This window comes from Anser anser (assembly GCF_964211835.1).
Source record: "Anser anser genome assembly, chromosome: 6".
Classification (NCBI taxonomy): Eukaryota; Metazoa; Chordata; class Aves; order Anseriformes; family Anatidae; genus Anser; species Anser anser.
In genome coordinates this window covers 9,417,855-9,435,250 of record NC_139726.1, presented here as the reverse complement: position 1 = coordinate 9,435,250, position 17,396 = coordinate 9,417,855, and the positions used below count along the sequence as shown (strand labels likewise).

General features: G+C 41.9%; 1 protein-coding gene across 2 annotated transcripts; it reads right to left on the bottom strand.

Moving 5' to 3' along the window:
- Positions 1 to 455: 455 nt before the first annotated feature.
- Positions 456 to 15,218, bottom strand: INSIG2 (insulin induced gene 2). 2 transcript variants are annotated; one of them, XM_083841942.1, is made up of 6 exons: positions 14,922 to 15,218; positions 10,263 to 10,603; positions 7,012 to 7,136; positions 4,373 to 4,539; positions 3,851 to 3,950; positions 456 to 3,388 (listed from the first exon to the last, which is right to left on the bottom strand). In XM_083841942.1, exons 2-6 carry the CDS (start codon positions 10,504 to 10,506, stop codon positions 3,347 to 3,349), a joined length of 678 nt encoding a protein of 225 aa, XP_083698068.1. In that variant the 5' UTR covers positions 10,507 to 10,603; positions 14,922 to 15,218; the 3' UTR covers positions 456 to 3,346. The 2 variants fall into 2 exon arrangements, with proteins under 2 accessions (XP_083698068.1, XP_083698069.1); XM_083841943.1 differs by lacking the exon at positions 14,922 to 15,218 and having other exon boundaries at positions 10,423 to 10,579.
- Positions 15,219 to 17,396: the final 2,178 nt, after the last annotated feature.

Sequence of the window (17,396 nt, the reverse complement as noted above, 5' to 3'; positions counted from 1 at the left end):
ATCTTTTTGAGACAGTGATGGGCACTGTCAATAGGCAGTCAGTGAATATCTAGCATTCAGCTCATATCCAGACCAGAACATTAATAAATACAAATACCTCATTATGGGATTTCCTGTCATCACTTTTTTTTTTTCCCATATTCTCAAGGACTATTTAAATCTAAATCTCTATACTTTGTATTGCAACTGAAGTTATCTAGTTTATTTTCCCCCAGCTCAAATGCTTTCATTGCAGATTCAAAAGGGCATATTTTCAAAGGCAGCTCGGCATGCTGTGATAAAATCACTGCTGATTTGATTGTGCCTTTTTTTTTTTTTCTTTAACTATTTCCAGAGAGGTGTTTTGTGCAACCAACATGCCAGCTCAAAGTTATTATCAGACTGCTGACAGAAGACAATTCACTGTATTAAAAAAAAAAAACAATATTATTTCTTAAAAAAAAAAAAAAGAAACCTTTCAAACAACGTTGCAATTGTATTTAATGCACATTTTGCTTTTAACAGCAATTTGCCAGTTTAAACAGCATAGAGCTTACAATGCTTAATTAGTGAAGAGGTTATAGTGCATATAAAGTTGTATCTAAAATATACCTTATTCATTCTCTATTGAACAACGTTTTTAAGACAGTCTAATGGTATAATTACATGCTATACAGTAGCAGCATGTTCACACCACTACAGTTAAGGCCGTGTCAGCATTTTTGTGAACCTTTGTCAGGGTTTGAACACATCAGCCACAAAATTACAATGCAGTTTGAAAAAAATGAGACATCCAAGATCTCATTGTTGTAACAACTTCAGTCGAATAAGAATAAAAAAGTAAAACACATGTAATAAAGGACTCCACCCAAATTTATTTTGGATGATTGCTGCCTTTGCAAGACGTGCTCAAAATTTCCAAAAAGAAATTTAAAAGATGTTAGTTGACAGCGCAGTCTAATCAGGTTTAGATGAATCTGAGTGCAAACTGCTGTAAAGTGGGTGCCACGAACGCACAATAACCACTTCTCACATACTGCACACATTTTCACATACACAAGGCTGCTTCTGTGTAAATATTTAGACTGGCAGGTAAAAGCAGTTCCACCACCAAGTGAATAATAAGAACTATTCATCTCGAGTTGTACACACTTACTGGTCACAATGAAAGTAAATTGTTTGCCAAGTCAGCACGCTGACTACTGAGGTACCATGTTATTTCCTACAGTCAGGATAAGAAACACCAACATCTGAATTTTTATGCCATTCATGCCTTGATAATTCAAGAGGGACTCTTCATTCAGCCCACCAAGCTGAAACCATTCGTTGAAGTAGAGAAGACAGATCAGGCCAAATACTGTACAGAAAGCACAACAGTTTCTTTCGTGGGATGCCACAGCCTGCCTAAGGAAACTCACCCTTAGTTCATGCTCAAATGGTCTCCTGGTGTTACGAATTAAAAGCTTTATATTGCCACATGATTTGATTAAAAGAAAGCTGTAGTCAGGGATCTACTTAAACATGGTCTACCTCAGTTTAGAATACCATGGTAAAAAACATCTGCAAATGCTTTCTTGAAACATTACCAAATGAAAGTGTGCTTTAGGTGCTGAATTGCCATAGAACTGTAATAAGCTAATGAAACTGTGGAGCTGCAGAACCAAGCTCTTTACACATCACTCGCTTATTTATTGGTTTTACACTTTCCCATTCAAGAAATTTTCCGTCTTGTGACCATCATTTTTGGAAGCACTCCATTGCATACTTTTCAGACTTAGATACAAGTATATAAGACTGAAAAAGAGTTGCCTATTTCAAGCTTCATGTACAATGCATATACACATTTATTAATAAAAACTTGTCTAAACATCTATTTGTTCTTTGGACCAACTCCAGTCTCCTTAGGTGACTGTAACATTTCTTATAAACCTTTCATGGAAGATTTAAAAAGTACTTCAAGACAAACAAACAAAAAGAATAAAACAATTAACATCAGTACAGAAATAGAGGAAAACAAAGTAGAGTCATTCCACACCAAATTCACTGCTGGCACAGGCTGGCAGAGTCCTCTTCAAGTCTGCTTTCTGCCTTCTTGCACAGTTTCCTTTGTCTCATGCTCTTAAAAGGGAGCTGCAAAGCCAACATAAGGGAATTCCATGTATGCCCATGAACATGGGTCACACCAAAATTCTCCTTCTTAAGAAGGGAACCAATTAATATATGGCCTATTTCAGCTCTGTCCTATCAGACTTTCTGTGCACAGGCACCTGTAAAACAAGGATAACAGGACTTCTCTACTTCAGAAAGTTGCGATGAGAACAAATGCATTTATGAGTGCGTAGACCAAGGTCACAGAAATAAGGGCTACATCAGTACCTAAAATATCGCCTTGCCTTCTCCTGCCAATCCCTGCAAACACAACAGGGAGAAGACAAAAACAATCACGAGTAACGTTGGTAATGGAGGTCTTTCTGACACTATATGGTAGTGGCTGATTTAGTTCAGCAGAATTAAATTTCATTTAAAAAAAAAAAAACGACAACACACCTTTTTAAAAGGGATCAACACAAGTCAGCTTAAGGATTTGTACAAGAATGACCCGAATTGTATCCTGGTACTCAGTACAAGCAGTTTCAGAATTTGTCCACATCTAATGACTGTCCACATAAATCCGTATCTAAGCATGTATATTGGTTGTACAAGGGGGGAAAACAGTGAAGCCTCAGTTTCCATTTCTACGTTCTGAATACGGGAAACTGGGCATGGATCACAGACAAATGAAATGATACAGCAATAACCCACGCAATCCATATTAAGTTTCCTCACCTGCAATGAAGAATGATACAGCATGTTAATAGGCAGGAATCAGTTAACTTATTGCATCAAGGCTCACCTGTAATCCATGAATTTCTTAAAGGTATTACTAGCTATCATCATGTAAAGAGATCTTCATTCCTAACTTTGAATCCCTTGTCTTTCATTGAGCTACTAAGAACAAATTCCTTAAAACTTTCAAGATAAAGTGAAGCAGAAGTTTCAGCTACAGAAATGTAGTGCAAAAGGTTCAGTTTGGCACTGCAACATTATGGACAGACAACAATTTATGGTAAACTCGGTTTAGATTTGGAAAAGAATCCTATATTTGAACCAATATTATCAAATGTATTGCATACTATTGTAACTTCACAGTAATCAAAAATCAGACATCAAGGTTTCTATAGAAGCAGCAATCACAGATTGCAGTAAAGTATACCACTGAAGGGAAAAAAATTGCATTTTGGCAATTTCATAGTCAAGTGTTCCTTATGCTCCTCCGACAGTCATTTGTCAGATATTTTCCTGTTTAAAAGGTGCATCTTGTTTCTCCTCAGTCTTCGTGAGACTTCTCTGCAATGACTTTGCATTCATACTGAAACACAGAAGTTGACAAAAACAACAACAGTAATTTACATAAATAATGAAAAAGACTATGAAGGAGAATTTTCTACAAAATGAGTGGTAAGACAGCTCATTTTACACTTCACCCAGATAAGTTTAGTCTCCCTAGGTTCTGTGCACATGCTGCTGGCTGCAATTTCTGCTTCTGCGAGCAGCAGACTTAGGGGATGGCTCGACTTCTCCCCATACCTGGTGTTCTTATTTAGCTCCTAGTCTTGAGATAACTAAAAGAATGCAACTGAGTGTACAGAGCAAAACGATGGACTGACTAACAGTGCTAACGGCTCACTAACTAGATCAAAAAACAAAGATTACCAGTTACTACCTTACTCCACCTCCTCAATTCAAATAACTGATTGGTATCTCTGAAGGAAACAATGACGTGGATTACATCTACTACTAGAAGGCAGTCAATCCTCCCCCCCAAACTTACCATTGCCAGCTGCCTGCCAATATTGCCCATAGTTATTCCACCAGCAAAAAATATACATGGCAACCAGGAACGAACATAAAGGAAATCTGGAGATGTGTATCTGGAAAAAATACATTTTTTTTTTTAGCTCAATCTTGTGCAATACGTAGAGACCTCCAAACACAGGAGACAAATCCACAGATTTAAATAACAGGACACTTCAACTCAAAAAGCTACTATTATAGAAACTTAATTGCTTACAGCAAATAACAAATGAGACTTCTTACTGATTATAATCCCATTTGTTAAACTAAAAAAAAAAAAAAGTGCATTGTTTGTAACGGCAGCAATTTTATTGAAATAAACAACTCCCAACTAAAAAACTCACCTGCAAACACAAAGCTTTCGCAAATGTATTTTATGCTCCAAATTAAGTGCTGGCAGCTTTGGAAGTCGTGACAAATTCTGCCCCTTCAGTTATTCCGATTTTATTGTATAGCTTCAGGATACTATAATTTCGCCTTAAAGAATTAGAATACTTACTGATAAACTCCATTGTAGACCAGAAACTGTGACACCAATGTGGCCAGGAAAGCAATTCCTACTCCAAGGCCAAAGCCACTTCGTGATCTATCAAATGTCCACCACAGTCCAATTGATAGGGCTGCTAATGTCAGAGACAACTGGATATTGTTGGCAAAATCCACTTTCTGGGTTAATTGTTAAGGAGAAGCTTGGAAATGTCAAATGCAAATGTAAAGTTTTCTTAATTCCTTTTATCATATTTTGACACAACAGATAGTGCTGTATTTTTTACTGTGAGACAAACTAACTGTATTGGCTACCATATTGCTATCAGGTATAAAGAAAAAAGTTATTTGTCACTCTTACTTCAATTGCAATTATGTTTAATTTACACACTAGTTTACATTCAGCAAAACATTAAAAAAATAATGCTTTCTATAAAACAAAACATAAATAATATTAATGTGAAAGTATTCAACAGTGAAATTCAGTTTTTATCAAACCTGCAATAAAACTGTGAGTTGCTTGAGATATCTTTGCAGTATCTCACCTTCTTCAAAATGTTTTGGAAGTACTAACTCATCCTCACTAGTCCTTTCCAAAATAGATTATTAAAAAGGAGGCTGTCAAGTTTCATAAGCCTTAAAGAAAATTTATGGGATGACAACGTAAAACCACTGTCCTATTTTCTCACACAAGCCTGGAGAGAGACCTACAGGAAATTAGAAAAGTTCAACTAGCAAATAAATTAATTAATTACAGGATAAAAATCAATAGCATCAGGAAAAAATGTCAAACGAACAAAACCCACACCAAATATGGCAATGTGCAGAACGAGTAATAAACTGAAAAGAAAGCTGTCTGGAGAGCTGTCAAGGAAGAAACACAGACAGTACATTAATGATATTCTGGAATATGTGTAACAGCTGTTAGAAAACTGTAAGATGGTTTGCTGCAAATAATCTGACCCATGCAGAGAGAAGCTGTCAACTCTCTTGCATTCTTAAAAGCAGCGAAGTTGTATGTGCTTACAGATCAGGTATGGTCCAAGGCTGGTAAGAACCACAGGACCACATTAATTAATCTTTGACAAAAAAGCAAGGTTTGTCTGGGACAGCGAGTGTGACTTTGAACCTCGACAACTCCAGCTCATCTGGACATACTGCATAGGATGGCTTGCAGGAACAAAACCATAAAATAAAAACCGTTTAAGGGCCAAGTCACCTCAGAATTCAGCCAGCCCTTACACTGCTCACTTGTGCTCTTCTCTTGGAAATGAGGAGATTCAGTAGCAGACAATCAGAAACTTCTTAGCACTCCCCCCACAGATTTCTGGTAAGAGCTGGAGCTGACACTGAAAGAAATGAGAGTTCCAGAGATGATAAATTTTCTTTCTGACCATTTCATAAGAACCCCATTTTTACAGACAGAGGAGTCACTGGATATGACTACACAAACCCACTGGGACCGTGCTGCCAGTAAGGTGCACCAATCCACATGACAAACGCCCTGTTGTGATCCAGCATGCCCCCAGCACTACCAGCTGCTTCAGAGGGGAGGAATGCCAGCTTTCAGCACACTTGTGCAAGGCTGCACATGAACAGCTACACAAATAGGAGGAAGATAATGTAGCGTAACACACTGAGTTACTTCTAATTGCTCTCAGTGAATGGCCACAGGAATGGTAACTACCATCTCAGCATCAAGGCCATGTTTGTAGAATGGGGTAACAACAGTAGCCTTGGAAAATGCTGTGTGAAGTCATTGGTATTACCTGGTGCACATTTCTCCCCATTCTCTGCAAAGTGCACGTGCCTTCACACACACCCTGTAAGTATTTCTTGCTTCCTGGGCTGCATCAACAGAGGAGTGGAGAGCAGGGAGGGAGGGGACTGTCCTCCTCTGCTCTGCCCTTTTGAGGCCCCACCTGGAGTCCTGCGTCCAGCTCTGGGGCCCCCAGCACGAGAAAGATGTAGATCTGTTAGAGCAGGTCCAAAGGAGGTCCACAAAGTTGATCAGAGGGCTGGAACACCTCTCCTATGAAAAAAGGCTGAGAGAGCTGGGGATCTTCAGCCTGGAGAAGAGGAGGCTCCGGGGAGACGTCTTTGCAGCCCTTCAGTACTTAAAAGGGGCTTACAAAAAGATGTAGAGCGACTCTGCTCAGTCAGATAATGACAGGACAACGGGGAACGGTTTTAAACTGAAAGAGGGGGAGATTTAGATTAGATGTTAGGAAGAAATTCTTCACTTAGAGGGTGGTGAGGCACTGGAACAGGCTGCCCAGAGAAGCAGTGGGTGCCTCATCCGTGGAGGTGCGTATGTGGGGGTTGGAACCAGATGATCTTTAAGGTCCCTTCCAACCCAAGCTGTTCTACGGTTCTATGATTTCCCTATGCTTAATTTTTCAGCGATAATAAAGACTATAAGACTAAGCCCAATACTGAGGCATTTCTAACGAAAAGCTTTTTCAGAACCAAAAAATGTGAGACTTACCACCTCCAATAATGCTATCCCAGTTTAACAGTAAGACATATTCAGCATTTCCTTTGCAAACATGCTGCACGTTATATTTTTAACAACAATTCACCATGACTATGTAAGCTTTGTTTTACTGGAAACCTATTTGTTATCGCCAATTTCATTAGAATATAGGATACAGCGCTGGCATGATTTATTCCCACAAAGACTGCTACACATCGCATCACACTGGACCATTCTCTCTTAAATTTATGTGGCTCTCCCAGATGTCTGTCCATGCATGGGTACAATAACCCAATCACAGCTGTGGAAACATGAAAGAAAAAAGGCCCAAAAGTTAAAGTACTGGCAATATTTAACTAAAACAAAGACTACCTAGACAATTATTGTAACCTAAACAAATATTTTAGGCATACATGGTACAAAACACACATTGCAACAAAACAGAATTTCAAACAATTTCATTATTTAACAAAGCCCTGTAGAATTGTTCAGCAGCACTGTCAACCACAGCAGCAGTGATGTAGCAGAAGTAGTAAAACTGAGCTGATTTGAACTAAAGGCTGAGGCTCAAAGCACTCTGCACCCTACCAGAATCTGCACTCTCACAGCATACTTCTAGAAGAGCAGTAATAGCTTGCAGGCTGGCACTTCTGAAAAGCCCACGTATCAAACATGCATGTTAAAATAACTACAAAACAAACACCCCACAGGAAGGGCAAACCGTTCTCTATAATGTCAATATTTTCTGTCTTCTTGTGTTGTTGTTACAAGCAGTCTTTGTTTGGATAATGTTTTTATTTTCTTCAGTGCTACTATAAAGGCTCGCACAGAAGAAGGAAAGCCAAGAACCTGCAGTAGCTGTTGAATACTAAAAGCAAACAGGACTTTCAACCCCAGGGAACTGCTATGCTCTTTGAACACTTCTTCATAAATTTATTCTGTACTGCAGTTGCAGTGAAAAAGACTGTTACCAACACAGCTGAGGATTAACACTGCTGCTTAAAGTTAAACTGGTGCTGCAGGAGGGAGGCAGAGGCTGAGTAATTGGCATGGACTGTAGTACCCTCAGTCTGGCATGCTGCTGGAGGTATGTTATGGCAAATGCTCTTTACTCAGACAGAGAGGAACCTGATCTCCATGATTCAGGAAAATAAATCACCAGTAAGGCTAGAGAGGAAAAAAATCTTCCATGAACAATTTTCGTGCCAAAGGCATGGGGCCAAACTGATGACTAATAACAGAGATGGATGAAAGGACTTCTCTGAAAGCAACCTCGATTACCACCGGTTATAAATATGCAAAACACCTTTATTCTGTTCATAATAATAAACCGTACTGCAAAGAAATGTTTGTGCCAGTTCCAGGAAGGCTGTACAAGTATAAATGGTAAGAAAATGGGTGAATTATCAGCATGTACCGTAGAGATTGCCTGTCTGTATGCTAGCAGAGGGGATAAGGAAGGTAAATGGAAAAGACTGATAATAAAAGAGAAAGAACTCGAACTTTAGCAGGTGTCACTCCTGCTGGGAAAAGCCAATTAAGTAATATCTTTAAATCAGGTGGTTTAAAAGCAAGTAGTGCAAATATCTAACAGATGACTGTGTTTCACAAACAATATCCAGTCTTTCCATCAAAACCACCGACACATGAGAAGCCTTTTGACTTCCCTGTACACAGCTGCAGATGGTGTTCTCAAACAAACCAAGAGTGCCTAGGGTACAACCTGATGCAAACAGTTCACAGTTCAAACTTTACGGTGAACTTTACGTGTTGCTGCTGCAAGATGGGATTCTGTAGGTTTTAACCCCCAGAGAAACCTTGAATGACAAATGGAAAGTAGTACTGCTAAAACACTGTGTGAACATGGTTTTAATAGAACACAAAGTGTACTATTGGTCCTTCAGCCTTTTCAACCATGTCACCCTTCTCACATTGTAAGCCTCACAGACATGGGACATCCATTTTCCAAGTAATAATTACAGACAGCTACATCCCAATGCTAAGAACCACAACACCCTAAATCATTCCTACACAGAAAGCCATAGAAAAACTGTTGACTAGCTGAACTCTGTCACAACTACGACAGCATTCAAACCAAACTTCTCCATACATAAAAGACCATTTCTTTACCAGATGTGTTTGTCTAGACAACCAATTTAAAGTTTAAAAGAAAAATGCAGAATACAATCCAAAAAAATAATCCACAATCACAGTAAGACAAGGGAAAGAGGAGTAAGACAACCAGCAGATAAAGTAGGTATGTAACTTCGGCCATACTGTGCCAAATGCATTTCCACAGTAGAACAAAACTGATGGATTCAGAGAGCTATTTCAACAAGCTATCAAAAGGAAAGCAATTAGATGAGCAGGAAAAAAAAAAGACTTAAATATTATCATCAGCACAACAGTAGTATCAACTCAAAAACTCATTCATTGACTCTTCATCTCCATGCCCATGGCTGGGGGTTGATGATCGTTAAGCTCCCTTTGAACCCAAACCATTCTATGCTGCTATGATTAATCCCCAGAAAAGTGAGCTTCTCAATCTTATTAAAACTATCTGAGAATATGCTGCACTTACTGTGAAGGTTCATTAAATCAGAACTCCTCCAGACCTCGCTGCTAAGGATATTCCCTTAGTGAAGTGTAAAATCGACCCATGTGATCAACAATCTTCAAAGCCAAGTAGAAAGCCTAACTCCGTCAGATTTGTACTTGATACTTGAAGATGAAAGAAATGGAAAAAGGGATATTTCTTACTACCTACAGTAGACATCTCACTTAAACTAGTTCCCAAATCACACAAAAAAGCTTCAACTCCCTACGTGGTTATGGGAGAAACGAAGCATGTACACATCATCCGACTTGATATATGAATCTAACTGAGGTGCTCTGTTCTGTAACGGGCTTCTACAACTGAAAACTGTGTATCTGGCCTTAACTCCCCGAGACACAGTCAGGTTTCTGAACTTCACACAGCTAAAGCAATACCTCAAACTGGACTGAGGAACAAATGGAAAGCTGGACCACAAAATGGAGCATTACTGGGAGTAGTTCATTGTGCTCAAAAACAAGCTGCAGTGCGCAGCAACATCTGATGCTTCCAGCCTGTTTCCATGGGCTGCCTGTAGAGCATATTCCTGTAACCAGCCCCAAAGTTACAACTGGCACCACCTTCCCAGAAGAAAACGCAAAGGTTATACTCTGCTAACAATATTACAGTGTAGTGAGTTAGCAGAACAATAATTTTTGGACACATGCACGCTATTTGTGAATACCCAGCGAGATCTGGATAGCATTAGCTTAGAAAAGGCAATGTGACTGAAATTTTTGTTTTCCACACCTTTCAAATGAAGATTTTTGCAACTATAACTACCTATCCAACCTCTCATCTCCATGCCAGGCATAAATACACAACTGAACTTACCTGACGCTGTGCCACAGCAAGGTGGCACCCACCAAGCTGAGGAGAAGATGCTTGTGATCACATCAGGGGGGAAGAGAGTAACGTTTCTCTGGATCTGAAGCAAGTTTAATACTAATGCAAGAAATACGCCAATAAAAAACAGCACTATACCACGAATTACCAAATTCATGCCACGACTGGTTACAGATGAAATGTATGGACCACACTTTTTTGGTAAGGTTGGCATTGCGTCATTTTCCGCCATGACTTCTTATGCTCTCAGAGGCATCCGACAGGCTGGCTGAGGAGGATTCACTTGTAGTCGGTATTTTGACTCTCCTCAATTAGGAGATACCCAAACCCTGAAAAATAATAAAACGATGGTGAAAAATTCAGATGTAAAAAACGTTATACATAGTCCTCCTAAATAAATCAGAAATTGGGTTTTATATTTTTTTCTGAATTTTCTGAAGAGGCAATTTGTCTTTGGAGACCAGAACCAACCACAGCTGCAAAAACGCCTTACAAAGAAAACAGGTTTTACGAATAGCTTTATCTACTAGGAGACAAGGAAGAAAATGTGGGTTAGGACAGCTAGGAATGCAAAACCACAGCAATGAGAAAAATAAAACTGATATCAGATGGAAGAAAGGCTTGCTTCACAGTAACAGTAAATTTTGTCTTAATTCCCTCCTTTAAACAACTGGAGATTATGTAATTCAGAAGTAAGGCAGCCCTTGGTTTCAAGTTAGCCACAGGGGTTCACAGATCTTTCTTCTTGAAGAGAAGCCAGAAAACATTTCTCAACTGGAAAGTGAAATCTGAGAAATATTTTTCAGGATGGAGACAAAATTTCAGCAATCCCAGAGCGCACCAATTTGCGTAATCCCAGATAAAGAGCAAATAACTTGCTGAACCAGAAAAGTAACCCCGGTACAGAGAAAATGTTTACCAAAGGAACATTTTGTCAAAGCTACCATCCATTATTATAAACTATAATTGTGGACAGGCAGAAAAGAATCTGAGAGCGAAGGGAAAAAGGAGCTCCACCTGCCCGTGCCCTGGATGGCTTCCTACATGAATAACTCTGCAGGCACTATGTGAATGGCAGAGTTCCCATCCCAATCACTCTTTTTAAAAAACAAAACTGTCAGTCAAGAGTCTTGTTATACACGGATTCGGTGCCACATTCGTGTATAACAACAGTTTTGATCGGCAGCTTAGCCACCTGGAACTCAAAAAAAAAAGAAAAAGAAAAAGCCCTGACATTGTTTTTAAATTTGAAACTGCCAGCTGGTGGCAGCTTCTGTTAACTCTTACTTATGGCCACGGGGACGGAAGGGGAGCCAAAACAGCGGGTGCATCCTTCCCCTTCCGCTCAGGTTCAGCAGATCCAGAGAAGGCTCTCTGCAGACGTAAGGGCAGTGCGGAGGCACCCGCCTTCCCTTTTGCTGACCGAATGCCAAGAGGCAAGTGAAATGCATCCAGGCTAGCTAAGACACTCTGGCTACCTCCAGCAACAACACGATGCCATGCTGAGGTATCCTTCAGCACTGTGAAAAGTTCTAAGAGGCAAAACAAAAGAAGAAGATTTAAAAAAAAAAATGTTCTTATCACACCTAACTTCCCGCTGGCAGTTAGGGGAGGCAGCAGAGCCCTCCCAAGAACACAGGATCTCTTCTACGCAGCTGCTTCTGAGCGATATTTGTAATGAGGAACCCGTCTTGGGGAGGCGGAGGGCGAAGACGGCAACCATGGTGTGTCTGGCTTCTTACTCAGCACCCTGACTCACACCGAGCATCGAGATGTCTGCACCAACGCTGACACTGCAACACTTCCCTCCAGCAAAAGGGAGGCGCTCCAGATTTTTTTTCCCTCCTCTGGATGGCATGGCAGTAGAGCTTGGATAATACATTTAGCCTCCAGGAAAGAAAGCAGGGAATCACAAATAAATCACAACTTAAGTTGAGAACCTCCTCTGCAGGCTATGCCCACCTGGCGATGGCAGGAATATTCACAGTCTACAGGGGAGGTCTTAAACGGCACCAGAAACCGTAGGTCCCAACTACAAAAAAAGAACTCCGTGGGAATACCGTACCTAATGGGGGAGGGAGGGGTGTTAAACCGTTAAGTCACTTCTTAGCTTTAGTTTTCCCAGGAAAACACACTAAACTCTGGACTCTCTACTTACTTCATCATCCCAATAGCTCTTGGCACTTCCTTTTTTCTTTTTTTTCTTTTTCTTTTTTTTTTTTTTTTAAATGTGACCAGAGCTGACATGAAAATTTCCAGATTTGGCTCTCCTTGTACAACAAAGTTCCTACTTTTGTGTGCCTATTTAGCTGAGTTCTTCTGGGGCACTCCACATTTGCTTTTTTTCCACTGCCACAAAGCAGTTGCTCACATCCTGTGATCTGTTACTACATTCGCGTCTTTCTTCTCTCCTGTTAGCGAACTCCTGTTTCTCAGTACCAGCTCCAAACTTTGCATGCCAAATGTTATCCCACATGTATCACTCTGACACTCGATGCCGTTCAATTCTTCCTGCAGGATACCTTTGTCCTCTTTGACCCTGCAAACATTGCCCAACTTTGGGTCACCAGTAAACACCATTACTACAATTCTGTTTTGTGCACCAAGCTCATCAATTAAAATATTAAGCAAGACCAACCCGACTCCCAATCTTTGAAGAAATCTATTAATAATTTCCCTGCAGCCATTATTTCCCCATGTTATACCATCTCTTGATATCTTCCTCTAACAAGACTCTGCTTCTTGTAATTCTTTGAATGCAATAATCTCCAACTTAATTAAGAAGCGTCAGCTGTCCCACTGGGCACTACGTAAAATGTTTTACTGACGTAAAAATCGACCAGATCTTACTCTTTTTTTAAAAAACTACAAATGTTGATGATCAAATTAAAGTCCATTTTACTCTGGCATAAACCAGTTTCAGAAAATGAAAACCGTATTTACCTGATTTCGCACTGAATACACCCTTTGGCAAATACATGATACTTAATTGTTAAGGCTTATCAAAACATAACAGGACTTTTCTATGCTAGGGAATTGCTTGCTGCTTTTAGACAAGCCCTGCAGCTGCAAGTCATTCAAGGCACTGCAGATTCCGGCAATGTTTTTACTACGAGGCAAACAGCTTTACCAGCACAAGGACACTTTCAGTGGGTATATGTCAATGAACGTCTTTATAGCAAGTAATACCAGATCTCAAATTAGCATGACGCAGTGGTTTCTGTCCTGGTTTCCCACCCTACACACGCTGTTCCCATTTATTTTATTACAGTTCCCAAATTCTATCTGCTGCCTGGCTGCTGGCATGCCAGAGAAATGGCAGAGCAGAGCAAGGTAGCCGACCAAAACTAACATCAGGACTCTTCAGTGTCTCTGACAGCCTGGGTTTAAGGTTCCCAGGCAAGACACGCTAACTGCGTATCAAAGGTATTTACTACTGCTTCCTTTAATGAAAACGGACATTAAGATTTCCAAAGAAGACATCAACTCTTTCTCCTAGACTGCGAAGCTGGTGTACTTGCAGATGATTTAGACAGCCTGCCTCCTTTCAAGCCCTGTATTTTATAGGTAGGGTTTCCCTTCAGATGGAATAGTTCACACATTGAACCAACACAACTTCTATGCCTTCGTCTTTCGGGAATGAACACTCAAAGCTGCAAAAACATACAGAAAGCTGCAGGCTTGGCACTGTTACAGAGTCACAACTTCACTTTCCCTCTTCAGTGGCACAAGGCCTCAGCCCGAGCTTTTTAACATACCAAACGTACCATGTGAGAGAACCAGATACGATTCGCAAGGCAACCACGCAATGCCTGGCCTTACGCAAAAAAAGTTAACAAGCAAATTATCACTCCTGACATTTTCAAAACACTTAACTGTCTTTTAATTAGAAGATCCATCCCGCCACTGCTCCCCAGCGCTCCCCAAGCTAATGAAGAGCTGTGCTGTGCGAGTTTCATCAAACTTCTCACATAATAAGATGCATTATGAACAATTCGGCATGTGGGGGGGGCAAGAAAGAAGAGATTTATTTCAGTAAGACCAAGAAGGAGGTGAACGCAATGGCAAATCGAAGGGAAACCAAGGGCGGGGAACCCCACAGCACCGAGCCCTGACCTCCCCACTTCGGCGGGCAGGAACCGGGCACCTCTGCGGCTCGGCAGCCGCCGGCCTGGGCACTGCCGCCGCCGGGACACCGCCTGCGGCCACCTTGATGCCGCCGAGGCTCGGTACGGGGCGACCGCGGACAGCGGGCCCGGCCCCGCCGGCGGCGCCCTCCGGGGGCAGGGAGAGCGTCTCCCCGCGGCAGGTTCAGCCCCGCCCGGCGGCACCGAGCCCCGGAGAGCGGTGCCCGAGCCGCAGCCGGCAGGTCAGGGCAAGGCAAGGCAGGGCTGGCAGCAGGGCTGGCAGCCGGTACCGGTGGGGCCGCCCCTCCTGCCTGCGCGGCGCCGGAGCCCCGGGCACCCCGGCCGCGGCGGGGGCTCTGCGCCATCCCCGCCCCGAGGCCCCAAGCTGGGGCTCCGCGCGGCGCCTCGCCCGCCTGGCTCGGCTCGGCCTGACCCGGCTCGGATCCGCTCGGCTCATCCCGGCCTGGCCCGGCCCAGCCGCCCCCCTCCGCCCGGCAGCCGCCGCCACCCCTGGACTCACTCGGCCTCCGCCATCTTCTCCCTCCCGCGCCAGTCCCCGCCTCGCGCAGCCTCCGCAGCGCCCCGCCGGGCCGCTGGGGGGGGAGGGCCGCGGACGGCCGCGCAGGCTGCTCAGGGGGACGGGGACGGGGACGGGGAAAGGAACAGGGAAAGGAACGGGGACGGGGAAAGGAACGGGGACAGCGACAGGCCTCTCCCTACGGAGCGCCCGGCCTCGCCCGGCCCGGCCCGCCAGGCGGAGGGGCAGCGAGCGTCCCTGAGGCACCAGCGCCCTGCCCTCGAAGCAGGGAGTTTGGCTGCTAAAACGCCAACGAATTAAAGACCGTTTTCATGTCAAAGTGTGTGATTCTTGTATTCTTCACTCTCTGCTTGTTGTCTCTTCAGGCCTGACAGAGTGTGCACGGGTGCGTTAGGTTCAGCTGGACTTCAACGAAGCTGAGCTGCCGGCCATGCCAGCAGGATTGGGGGCTGAGATTTGGGGGGAAAAAGAGAGAAAAGGGGAAAGAAGGGGTCACAGCGCCCTGTCCGCCAGGCCACGATTCACAGAACATAGGGAAACAGCCGCCACTTCCTCAGCGAGTTTCAAAGAAAAAGGAGAAGTGAAAAGGTGAACGTTGTAAAATTAGAATTTACGCATGCTGGCCAAAAGCAACACGTGTGCTGAATAAATGAAAGAGTAACTAGTACAAAAATCAGTAGGATGCTGTTTAAACTGTACAACACAGCTCTGCAAATGGGGTTTGTTACCAAAATGAAAGGGTATAGGCAGCTAGGCTTTTTGTAACATGCTCATGCTTCCAGCTTAGGTGGTTTTAGCCATGTACAGAGCGCAATATCCTTGGCAAATTTCAGTAACAGAAACACAGAAGATGAAACACTTGTTTCTCAGCTAAAACTGCTCGCCTGAGTCCAGCTGTCTCGAGCACCAGATTCTGCAGAGACTTTCACATGTGCTTAACTTTATTGATTAGGGCAAAAATGACACAGCTCATTACTCCAGAAACCACATTTTCATCACCAATTTGTGGCCTTTCAGGAAGAAGGTACAATGCGAAGCAGAAAACAATTTGCTTTCTTTACAAGTAGTACAGGCATAACAGTATTTACTACAACAAGTAGTAAAGGCTGCCATATGCATTATTAAATTAATTTCTATATCGTATAAATATTCACTATATCATTGTGTTATTATTCCTCAGTGAACTTTTTCTATTCTCATTGCACTGATATTTAATACAATTTATTAAACAATGCTTGTGCATTGCATTTATCCAAACTTAGTATTTCAGTTCAAACACTTTGCTGAGCTATCCATATTCCAAGGCCCATTCGCAGCAATTCGCTGCAGTGCAGTTCCTTTTACAAGTCCCAGGATAATGACTGGATAGGATGAAATCTGTTAGTCTATTTACTACAGCGGTATCTTTAGCGATAACTTTGGTTTCTTTGTGCTGATACGGATATGTTATGAAAAACACTTTTACCAAACATATATAAACTCAAAGGAGAGTGTAATAGATGTATTAAGAATGGTAAAGAAAGAGATTTACAGCAACAGAAACCCATTGTGGTTTATATGAGCAATGCAAGAATTTTCAAATCATTCAGCTTTGGTTTTCTTCACACAGAAACAAAATCTTGTTTTCTCAGTAACCCCTAGCTTGTTTGTGATTTAGATAGTTACTTTTCTGCACTTTAACTCCAAGTTTGGGATCCAGAAAGACAAACAAAAGGGCATTTTAATCAAATAAAATGGTCTTCCCCAATGTCAGATAAATTCCTTTGGACAGCCACGTGCCCAAGGCAGAGCAGAGCAGACCAGAATTGTCAGTCCTTATGGGAAAGCCTGAAAACAGAAACTTTGTGTACATAAAGTGTGAACATTAGAGGGGAAAGTGTGGCATAAGTGAATGGTGACTGCAAATGATTGCTGGATCTTTCTTTCTTTAGACACATACATAGTCAGGTGATGATTTGTCTGTCAATAAAGTCAGGTTACTTATAGTCACGTCTATAAGATTACAATTCCTATAAAAAATAAGCTGATCATATCAGAAATACTAGCTATATTAGTATAAGGGTATTAAAACCAATATGTGAGAAAGTAAATAACCAGGGTTGGTATAAATCAGTGCCACTCCAAGAACCTTATTGGCATTGACAATTTACACCAGTTAAAGACTCAGTCCTTATAGCCATCTGGTTACGTTGGAGGGTACAATGTCTGATGGCACAAAAGTGGGATGAGCATGAGAGGAAAGCACAGGAAAAAGCCTGAAATGGAAATTGCCAAAATAAATACATCAACAAATAGTTTTGCAAACAAAGGAGATAAACGTATGACCTGCAGAAAAATGTCATTTGTCCCGACTTTGACTGCAATTGCTATGAAACATCATAGGAAAAGTATCTTTTCTGGAAAAGAACACAGAGTTGTTTCATTATGCTTGCTGCAGAACAAGACAACACAGAACAT